Below are 11,546 nucleotides of genomic sequence, written 5' to 3' on the forward strand. Positions count from 1 at the left end.
AATAAAGCTGTTTAAAAAAAGATTTAAAAAAAAACACAATTTCTGCAAAAAAGACCATAACATGTCCCATAGATATGTATGTCGTGTAACAGGTGATTATATAGCCTAGTTATATTCATATTGGACAACAGCAGGTTTAATAACTCTGGATAATAGGCCAACTGCAATGTGAGGATTGTATATTCCAGAGTGGGTTAGCTAATTCAACACTCAAAGTTACTTTTCAAGAGTGTAACGTTATTGACAGGTAACAATGTGTCTTATGTTCTCATGCATGCATTTAGTATTTACTAAACAAAAACAGCAAATTATCATCAGCTGTAGCTGGATAGAAATGTAACTGTTAGTCCAAAACTGACTAACCTTAGCTTTTTTGCTAACTAACAATACCATAACTCTAGCTGTCTATACTCACTGATAACATTATTTACAACAATGGAAATGCATTAACCTTGTCTTTCATTTCGACGATAACACCTCATTTAAACTTTCTTCTTGTACGTCAAAGCAGCAACTTTTTTTTCATCGACGACACCGCACACAGCCCCGCCTAATTTTACAGGACAGAGCTAAACTTTCCACATCACGATTGGTCGAACGGAATTTGAATGACGTGCATTTGCACCAATAGGCTTCCAGGACCTTCGAACGTGGGGTTTTCAACTCAAATTTACAACCAATTAAATTCCAAACTTTCGTGACGAAGGTGTCCAATGGTGTCGGCCACTGTGGAGTGTGTATCCAATCAGTGTCAGGTCTGGGGTCTTTTAAAGATAGTTTCAGGAAGTGCCTTTAAATATCAGGAAGTTGTAAACAAAGCTGACAGCTATTGAGTTAGCTGTTAACTACACCTGAATGGATGCTGAGCCGGTCGTGTAAATCAGGCTAGGTATTCGTCGATAAAGTGTATTTACCGTTAACCCAACTGACCATCTTTTTTAACATAGAAATCGGTCCGTGAAAATAGATATTATATATTTCCGTGCGTTTGTTCAAGAAGCTAACGTTAGCTGCCTTCCGTTTTCTCGATAGGAAAGGGCTAATGTTTGCACAAGGACGGCAGAGCTAGCGTTAACGCTTGCGAAGTTAAATCGATCATTATTGTCCCGACTTGGACGGATAGTGATCAGCATTCGTGTCGGATTCTGTTTTTTCCTGCCGCATATTTGCTGTCTGCGGGCAGAAAGAGCGAGACTTCCTCCATTTTAGCAGCACAACCATGTCTACATCAAACGCCAATTTCAAAAACAAGTGTGTGACCCAGGTGAATTGCATATTTTGTGACAGTTTGCTCTGCACGAGAGGCATGAAAGCAGTGCTTCTTGCAGACACCGAGGTTGAGCTGTTCTCCACTGATATACCACCCAACAGGTAAGAGCTGATCTAGATAGCAATGCTGCTGGCCTTTGTTTATGTCTGTTGTTGTTGTTGTTGCCAGGGCAAGATCTACTGTTGATAACTGACATCTAACTGTTTATTTGGTGCAAAGAGTGACACAATATTTGAACCCAGACTATGATTAACAGGGTTTGTTGCATGAAAATATGAAATGAGTATGGGTTTTAACCTTTCACGGCCGTGTTTGTTTCTCGTTGCACGCACCCTCCCACCCAAGAACTGTTGACTTTGTGGCCAGCTGCTACTCGACTGAAAGCTGCAAATGCAAACTGAGAGACATCGCATGTCTCAAGTGGTATGTAAGCTCTTCTGTACCCTGCAGCGTTTGCTTTAGGAAGAACATCTGCTGATGTGAAAAGCACAACCTTCCCAGTTAGCACAGCATAACAAGTAGGTGTTGCACATGTAGCTGTTTTCCATTTAACAACGTTTTAAATTGTCTGCTAGTCTGGTTCTTATGTTCTTGATTGTTAAGTTGGTCCATGAAACATCAGAAAATAGTGAAAATGCCCCCCCCCCCCAATCTTCATATGCCTTGTTTTGTCAACCAACAGTTTTAAAATTCATAATATTCCACCTCCAATTACATAAAATTGAGAAAAGCTGCAAATGATTGCATTTGAGAGGCTGGAATCAGACAATGTTTGATATTTTTACTTAAACAATGTCTTAAACAATGAATTTATTATCAAAATAGTTACTGGTTAACTTTAACTTTGACAGAATGACTGTCTCATTACATTTGTTGTTCAAATTCAATTCTGTCATTTGGCATTTATTTTACATTTGAGCCTAAAGCAGAGCTTGGTGTGAGTTAGGCTTTATGGAGTCCCTTTTGTATTCCCGGGCCTTTGTTGTTGTACACAGCTCGAAAACAAACATCTGTTAGATAATAGACACCCACTAGTGGAGTTAGCACTTTTCAGAAGTGCCCACAGTAAAGTGCTGACACACGTTTCTTCTTTATTCTCTCTCCCAGTGGTAATGTTGTGGGCTATCATGTTGTGGCCCCCTGTAAACCCTGCCTGCTTTCCTGTAACAACGGCCATTTCTGGATGTTCAATAGTGATGCCGTGTCTACTCTTAACAGACTGGATGCGACAGGTCCGTAAAGCTCCTCTTGATCAAACTCAAATTCAAAAATCAGTTGGAATTCTTTGCAGTTTTACTTTGTCAAATGTGATTAATAAGCCTGGTGTCTGCAGGTCTGAATCTGCTCCTGTGGGGAGATCTTCCTGAGCTGGATGACAGTGAGAATGAGGAATCAGAAAGCCCATCAGAGGAGGAGTGCATTAGGTAGAGAGGGAAATGGACAACTTGAGAGACCTGGAGCACCAACGTTTGGAGAGGTGGAACTAAACGAGTGTACAAACCATGCTGAGACAGGAGAGAAAAGAGAGGCCTTAAAGGGTCATTTAACAGTGAATGACATATCGGCTGTTTACACTTGGTATTAAAATGCGTTTCAGTGATCCGAACACAAGTGGACAGCCGAGACAAATCGCCGTTCACACCTGTGTCTTACATATGTCTCCAAAGTGTCCAGCTAACCACTTGTGTTTAGATTTTGTTACTGCCTACGTCATTTCTGCTAGAAGGTCAAAGGGCCCCACAAACAGTTATTACATCAGTCTGTCACCACACAAGCGCCAGATTTGTTTTGCACAGGCTAGCTAAGAAAAATGGAAAAAAAGAAAAATGTTTCAAGAACTAATATACATGTATGGACTATTCCTGAGATCAACAAGACAAAGTCATTTGGCACGCTGTCACCAAAACACCCACCACGTCCTGCATTGACGACGTATTTTCCTGTTACGTCCTTGTCAGGACGCATCAGGATGCATTAACGTTTACACTACAAAAGATATGTGGTAAAATGCGTCCCAGACCACCTCGGCAAATGGTTTGAGTGAGCGGATCACAATGCGTCTTGGTGGTTGTTTCCACTTGTACTTAGTGCTTTCCACTTGTGATCCAATCGCCCAAGACGCATTATAAAACCAAGTGTAAACAGGGTCATAGGACAGAAAAGTGCCGCTGTACTGCTCTACATTAAAATAATATGCACTTCTGGCCACACCCTAATCAGTGATGTTACAGCAGGTGTTTTGCTTCTAACAGCTGATGGAAAACACCTGCTATGACATCACTGATTGCGGTCTGGCCAGAAACGCAACACGCTCCTAACTCGCAGACGACAGCACAGCGGTTGTTTTTGTCCCTACATAATTCAGTGTTGAATTACTCTTTAACCAGTGACCATGCCTTCCCCACCACTCTTCACTGTTAAAAGCACAGACGCACACGTTGCCACACATATTCTTTTCTCTCTTATTTGTGTATTTTGCGTGGACTATATAAAACGTGGCTGAAGTAGACTGAAAATAACAGACTCCTTCATCTTGTGCAATTCTACCTTTCATCACAGAGTCTCCACTGAGCTCATGGTTTTGATCAGCCTTATGAAAAGCTGAGACTGTGGTTTGATAAGTCGATAAGTCGATGGAACTTAACCAGTGAATGCTGTGCTTTTTCACGCTGTTTCTGTTAAGTCCAGTTTTATTACAAGGCAACCACAATTCGCCTACCTTCTTTTTAATGGCAGTTATAATCTGTTCATTGAAGACGCTGTAATAAGCAAAAAAAACTCACATTAACAGTCATGTTTGTTAAAAGCTTGTATTCTCTCCGTGTGGCTGGGTGCTGACTGAAAGTTTGAGGGCTTTTTTTGAATCCCATATATTGGAGAAATAGCACAATTATTAAATGATATCTATAAGTTCCTTGCTTTTAAGGGCGTATTTGATATAGATTACCTTATACGATCTGACGCTCTATCAGTGATATGTTTTGATATGCTAATAGTGTTTGTTACACACCTGACAGCAGCAGTATGTGTTTAACACCCAAATGAATCTGACTGTAGCAGTATCTGATACTAACATACTAACTTATGCATAGGGTGTGCCTCCGTAAAGGCCTGGAGCAGCTGAATTTAAAGATGATTTTTTTTTTTTTTTTTTTTTTTAACTCATAGGTGAAGTGATGAGTTCTCAGATTGATGATATTGGAAAGCTAGAATGGACATTTACAAAGGTGCACTTTTGCGACATTCTTCCATGCGGATCTTTAAGCAAAATTAGAAAAACAGGAGTTCTAAGTGGATTTCCGTGGGTGTCCGTGCTCTGTTTTGTTACACAACTGTTCAGTTTTGTATATAGCAGCATAATTGTAGCACCTGAAGAGAGGGAAAAAAAAGTCAACTCCAAAGAATCATGGAACATATCAATATTTATTGAATTTATAGATGCTACTCCTCAAAAGAGATAAGTTATGTCATTTCGAGCCAGTTTACGGAATGGCATTTCACATTTTTAAGTTATTTGTTCTGAAGTTGAGCTTAAATCAGTGCAGCTGACCGCTAAACTCTCAACCCTCAGTATTCTATCGGCCTTACTCATGATGTGATTGCTTACAATGAACCTTTGTCAAGCTGTGGACTCCAGGTAGATGCTGTATGTTAGTTGGTCATCATCACCAACTGACCAGGCCTTCTGCTCAGCCCTTTGTGCCAGACACAAGCTTCATCCTCTAGTCTCAAGGGACTTCACTCACATCGGTCCTTTTATGGCAGTGCCATCCTTTGAGCTCTTGTTATTTCACTGCTGTGCCCTGCTAATACTATGATCCAGTCTTAAAGTCAACTGTCCTTCTGTGAGTGAATGAGTTTTGCCTGTATTGTCGGCAAACATTATTGAAAAAGCAAACGCAAGAATGTAGCTTCTTAATTGAAGGAAAAGGATAAAGGAAGTGTTTGGGGGTTTTTTTGTTGTTTTTTTTTTTTTTTTTTACATGAATTGGCCTCTATGCTCATCTATGCTGTAGCCTTTAGTTGTGGAATATACACATAGGAGGGGAAACTTTGTCCAGAATTTCATGTCCTTCACCTTAAAGTTATAACTGACAGCCTGCTACACTTGCACACCAAATACTGTCTTTGTGGTAAACTGATAGGATACAGTATATCAGTCAGATATTTATTAAATCCACAAACCAAATATCTATAACCACATACTTCCTTTTTTTTTTTTGTTTACAAACTTTGTTTACAAATGCATCGGTTTGTATTGTGCTATAGTACTTATGTTTTTGTTCATGTATTTAATATTTCATTTGTGATGTAGTGCTTTGTTTTGTATGTGAAAGGTTGGATGTGTACAGTTTTACCTCATGAAGGTATCACTTGCGAGCTTCCTCTGGCTAGGACAATTATTAAATGATGATAATCAAAAAAAAAAAAAAAAAAAAAAATTAAATGGCTGTTTCTGATGTGAATGACTTTGATTAACATGCCCTGCTGAAAATGTATATTTTGGAATTGCACTGAAACTGCATTGGTAGTTTGAAAAACTGATTTGTTGTTTTGTATGCTTGTTAAATTAATAAACTTTTTTTTTTCAAAATATCTTAATTTTCTACTTCTGTTGTCATATCTGAGAAGCCTTTTTTATTGTATTTACTTTTAAATATATGTGTGTGTTTGTGTGTGTGTGTGTGTGTGTGTCCCAATTTGCTTCCACCTCTGTTGCTTACTCCAGCTACACTACTGAGCATTTTGGGAAAAGTTCCAGAAAATCATATTTGTATGCTTTTATCTTGTTTTTAAATACTTCTCATCACACTGCATGACACAGAAGATCATGTTATGTGAGTAAGAAGAAAAATGCCATTACCAAATGCTGTAAACTTTGCTAACTTTGTTAAGAGCTATATTTTACTTTCCAAGTGTAACATCATTAACACATGACCCTGAGTTCTCTCTCATTCATAGTGCACAGATGACAGGAAATGTATCAAATTCTCAAGTCACTTTTATTCATAACCCCCAAATCACAAGTTAGTCTCATGAGAGCTTTCCTGCCTGAATAACATACAAAACAAACATACAAAAATGAACACATAAACTTGGAGAAACTTCAGGAAGAGCAAAAGGAGAGATCCCTCCTGCAGGATGTGCCATGTTTCGAGTAGACAGAAGCAGCACTAGTATTACATTAAAAAAAAAAGTATAATATAGAAGAAATGAATGAACACTTAAGAAACTAGGTAATCCTCTTGTGAATGATGTTTTAAGCCTGCATCACTTTGTGTTCTCTGTTTTGGCTCTCAGACAGTACCCATGTTCCTGTGTTGTATTAGGGTGTGTGTCTGTGTGTACTCTAATGGGGGAGTTGCTCTATCATCAGTGTCATTCAAAAGGCTGTGCAGCTCTGATGATGGCAAAAGGAGAAAAAATGACTTTAACCTAAAATACTTGCAATCTGTGTGTGTTTTTAGAGCATCATCTAATTTTACCTAATTTGTCCTTATGTGCACTGTGTTCTTTTCAGAACTGAGCGTGGAGTTTCGAAACTTCACATGTGGCAAGAAAACTAAACCTTTTTTGGAGTGATCTGACTGAAGTTTGGTCATTTGTTTTTTTCATACCTTCTTGAAAAGCATTTTTGCTGCTGCTGTTTGGACTTGCACAGGGCAATTTAGGTAGTGATGGCAAGAAGAAAGAAAAAGAAACAGCAACAAATAGTTGTGGCTTGCCCTGTTTTCACATGTTGTTGTAGCATTTGCCCAAATTACAAATCATGCCCACACATCAGCTTTATGTTTGTTTTATCTGATACCACTTCATGAGCTGTCACAGCCTGTTGCTTTCTGTGCAACTTCCCCACAGAGATCCAAATATCAGGGGACAGGAAACAAGGGTTCCTCCTGTAATAGGGAACTAAAAACCTCTCAACTAAGTGTCAATGAACCCTCACAATACCCAGTGGTCAACAGGAGAGGACTGGTTGCTCTAGGCAGCGAAGATGTGTGTATGTGTGTAAAAAAGCAACAGAATGAATGTGAAACAGGGTGTTGCTGAATAAAAGAATGTATGCATAACGCTCAGTGCATGATTACTTTCCCTTGACAAATAAGGGATCAATTAGACCCATTATGCTTTCTCTCTGCCTCAGTAACAACCAAGCTGAGTAATCAAGCAAAGAACAACTTGCAAATACACGCCTAACAGGTATCCAACTCATATAAACAACACAGAGAGGCATGATAAAGTAGCTATGAATGGTCAAGTGAAATATGTGACATGTTGTCAATAATGATGAATAATTTGCTGTTTTTCAAGTGCAAACATTCAGAAAATGTGGTTTTGAGGGGTAAAATCACTTCATATAATGGTTCAGAATAACAGGAAAGTTTTTTATACAGTAATACAGTAATGAGTGAGTAAGCTTAGTTTTGGAAATCAATAAAAAAATAATTGTATTGGCTTCCATGATCTCAACAATATCACTTATTAACAGAATACACCTGTTATCTGTTCCCTACCTGGGGTCAGGGCTCCTCAAGGGGCTGCAGGATAAATCTGGGGAGTCCCAAGTTGATTAACAAGGCTGGTAATCAAAAAATAAACATATTCAGCCACACAAATAATCTTTGTTTTTTGTTTTTTTATTGGTAAATAAAGTTTCTTCATGTGTCTAAAACCTATTCAAATTAAACAATCAGAGAAGGGGATAGACATACACAATAATGAAAGAAACGCCTTAAACAAATGATGCGTGTATTGTCAAACAGATTGTCAGGTCAGCGAACAGGTTGACTATCCTTGAGTCATGCAGATGGCGGTGAGCTGAGGAAGGAAATCAAGCAGACAGGTATGGAGTTAACGTGACAGCTGTTTGATTGAAGAGTGTGTTTAGAGTCTGGTGAATGCTGGACAGGTGTGTGGAACATATAGCAGCTAAATGTGCAGGTGTACGATTGTTTTTACATAAACAGCTGCCAGACACATGTCATGGAGTGGGGCTAATGTTTCCTTGAATGCAGTTAATTCAATTGGCCCCACCAGTTTAGGACAGTGGGTTTAATGGGCTGATAGAAACTGACACTCAGGTGCATTCTACAATAATTCTGATGTCCACTAGCATTATTTTATTTTATTTTTTTAAATGACAGCTTGTTCATAGACTCATCAACTAATAAAGAAAACATGGAAATTGACCTTTTTTTCTTTCACAGTAGAATTTGGACTTAAAGTGCAGGAAGCAACGGTATAACTAAAAACATAAACAACGACTCTGTTATGTTTATGTCAGCGAGCAAGCATGGAACTGGAACAACTAATGGGATGGGGCCATAATTAATGTTATCAATTACACCTGTGATTTTCCTGTCATGACATGTCCATATGTCTGATGTAAAAAAAAAAAAAAAAGCAGGAAGGTTACCACTCAAATATTCAGTGCCTCAGGTTAAACTAAAACAAATAGAGAAGGTTCATATTGCTTAATCAAAAACGCTCAAGGATGTAATTAAATAAACATTAATCAAAATCTTTCCAAATGAAAGAACATGATCCTTGCTGCAAATCATACATTTTACAGTTATTTGATGCTGAGTAATGATAACATGATAAAATTTATGTCAAACGGATTCGTTAAAGCCAAATTCAAACATAACTCATTAATATGAGGAAAAACATAGGAGAAAGAATTCCTCTTGTTTTTAATAATGGGTTGATTAGACTTTTGCTCAGGTAAGACTTCTTTGGAGCGATACTGGGAATAATGTCAGGTCACCAGACAATAATAAAGATGTAATTTGTCCCATCCTAACTGGTGGAACAAAACTAACTGGTGCGTATGATGGATGCAACTAAAATCAACAGCATCTGGATACTAACAAAGACAGAAGCAACTACTTAGTTACATACGCAGACTTAACAATATTCAAATATTCAGTAGTACTTCATTACAGTAATCCAGTATACATGTCCGGTATCTCCTGATGACTGCAGTAAAAACTCTCATAGAGCACTCTGGCGCTCTCTGTTGGATGTGATGTACAATGACACACACAGAAGGATCAACAGACACAACCTAGTCCAAATACATAAATAATATAAGAATCTCATTCACATGGACCAGCTGACCTCTGGTGAGTCATCTTAAATACAAGTTTTGTTTTCATTTGTTAAGAGTTATGTACTTGTAAACATTTATTTTACATTACAGACAGTTAAGGCACCTAGAATAAAGCTTAAAAAAGAAACACACTTGCGTCTCTGTGGAATACACAGAGCTCCCTTCAATGGTAGGTGCTGACCATTATGTGTTTTCATTGACCTGCATGTAAGCTGAACGTGTGGCTTTTGTATGTTCTCATCACCACTGTTGTGACCTGTAAGAAAAGATTTTCTTGATATGACTGTGGTTAATGTTAGTCACAGGGATTATGGTGAAAAGTCAGGTTGTCATGGTTACATATGCCCAAACATTTTGGTCCTCTGCTAAAGATTGAATAGGTGGGGGACTTTTCCATTATTTTAAATAATAGAATAAAACATCTATTAAGTAAATTACAAATAAATAAACATAAAAAGAGAAAATCATAGGGACTCTTAGGCAGAGATAGATATTGTAATATAATGAGATGAACAAATAGAAACATATTACTGGTAAATGGTGGAACAAGAATTAAATGTTTGAATAAATGAGGAAGGGAAAAATTAATGGTGAAATTTCCAAATTATTTTTCCTTCATATTTACTTGTGTAATAATTAACAGGTTTTCATCTTTGTATTATTCAATTACTATTATATTTATTATAATAAAATATTATAATTAAGTCGATTCATCCTTCACAGATAGAAGGCTGGAACAGAAAAAAGACAGCATTTTAATTGAAGAGGAGCGGTTTTATTCTCTCTCTACAGAATAATTGTTTTATTAACAAGTTAATACTGAACAGTTTTGTTATGTAGTCAGAACTACCCCATATAATTCTTTTTTTCATCTGCAATTATATATGACACAAAACCAAAGAAAAGAGAGAGGGAACATTATCGGACGTGGACGAAAGTGATCCTAGAACATCGATGAAGGAGATCTCCTGCTTCTTAGTAACTTTATGAAACTCACACAGAAAAGGCAATGTGATCACTCAAGGCTAGCAACTTGAACATTCATCACAGATGAGAAAAATGCAGCAGCTCATTCTGTAGATGGTAGAACCTAAACAGATAAAACAAAAGATCACAGAAGTAGTGATAAGCATTGTGAAAAAGAAGGAAAAAAAACCCAAATACACACAAAACATGTAATATCTGTGAGACACAACAGTCTGAAAAAAGGGGAAGGATAGTTGAAGAGAGAGCAGAAATTGCTGCTTGTGACTTCTAGTTCTAATTCCTCAGGTCCCAGTGCTTCTTGTGTCAACAAAAACACCTTTAAATATTCAAATACAATTTTATGAAAGTCAAAATGAAATATAACACCCTTTATTAAACAATATAAATCTTCTTAAATCAAGAAAACATGCACGCCTGACTCCAGTGAGCTCAGCAGAACCACATAAATACCACAGTAGCACAACATAATATGCAATATTTACCAAAACACTTGACATGCATATGTAAAAAGCTTGACTTATAGAAAAATAAGCATTTTGTGTATTTCTACATTGATTATTATTATTATTATTATATTTGCCTTTTTTGCTGCAGTGTTGACAAAAAACAGCAATGCAATCAAATCATGAACAGTAACAGAAAACACAGATAAAACTAGTCTCTGTATTAAAAGGCCAATTACTGCATTTTTTGCTTACATTTGGATCATCGATTGTGCCTTTAAGGCTCATTAAGCAATAATCTGATACTCTGGTTTCCAAACAAATTGCTCTTTGCAAGCTGCTCTTCTTGACACTAGATGGTGTAGTTGTACCATTTATGGAAGCTACCATCGGGCAATCTGGGCAGGGTGAAAGCCAGATACAATACCTCAATGTTACAGATACATATTGGAGTAAAGACAATGGTGAGTACAACAATTAACTGTGAAAAAGTGTATATTTATATTTTCTGTTTCACTAATGGTAATTTTTTTTTTTTCATTTTTGGAATGACAAAGCCCTAAGGCACAGAGGAATCATGCTTTTTCTTACTGGTGACTAAAATGAATGTGACTAAAATCAACAGCATCTTGATACTGAAAAAGAAAGAAAAGGTTTTGTATTTTGTAAATTTTTGTTAAAATTTCACTCAAGCACCAAAAAACAACATCCAGTCCCAGTTTATTTCATGCAT

The 11,546-nt window shown here is 37.3% G+C and overlaps 2 protein-coding genes across 3 annotated transcripts in view; one reads left to right on the forward strand and one right to left on the reverse strand.

The window, feature by feature from the left end:
- srgap2 (SLIT-ROBO Rho GTPase activating protein 2) overlaps positions 1–559 on the reverse strand; it is a 53,660-nt gene extending 53,101 nt beyond the window's left edge. Inside the window, exon 1 of the mRNA XM_044348232.1 lies at positions 452–559. The gene's annotated coding sequence lies outside the window, so the exon portion shown is untranslated. The remainder of the gene's footprint in view (positions 1–451) is intronic.
- An 89-nt stretch (positions 560–648) lies between these two features.
- Positions 649–5,866, forward strand: fam72a (family with sequence similarity 72 member A). Of its 2 annotated transcripts, XM_044348237.1 has the most exons (5): positions 649–889; positions 1,288–1,371; positions 1,616–1,693; positions 2,378–2,502; positions 2,604–5,866. In XM_044348237.1, exons 2-5 carry the CDS (start codon positions 1,307–1,309, stop codon positions 2,696–2,698), a joined length of 363 nt encoding a protein of 120 aa, XP_044204172.1. In that variant the 5' UTR covers positions 649–889; positions 1,288–1,306; the 3' UTR covers positions 2,699–5,866. The 2 variants fall into 2 exon arrangements, with proteins under 2 accessions (XP_044204172.1, XP_044204171.1); XM_044348236.1 differs by having other exon boundaries at positions 649–1,371.
- The last annotated feature ends 5,680 nt before the right edge of the window (positions 5,867–11,546 follow it).

This window comes from Thunnus albacares, chromosome 4, assembly GCF_914725855.1.
Source record: "Thunnus albacares chromosome 4, fThuAlb1.1, whole genome shotgun sequence".
Classification (NCBI taxonomy): Eukaryota; Metazoa; Chordata; class Actinopteri; order Scombriformes; family Scombridae; genus Thunnus; species Thunnus albacares.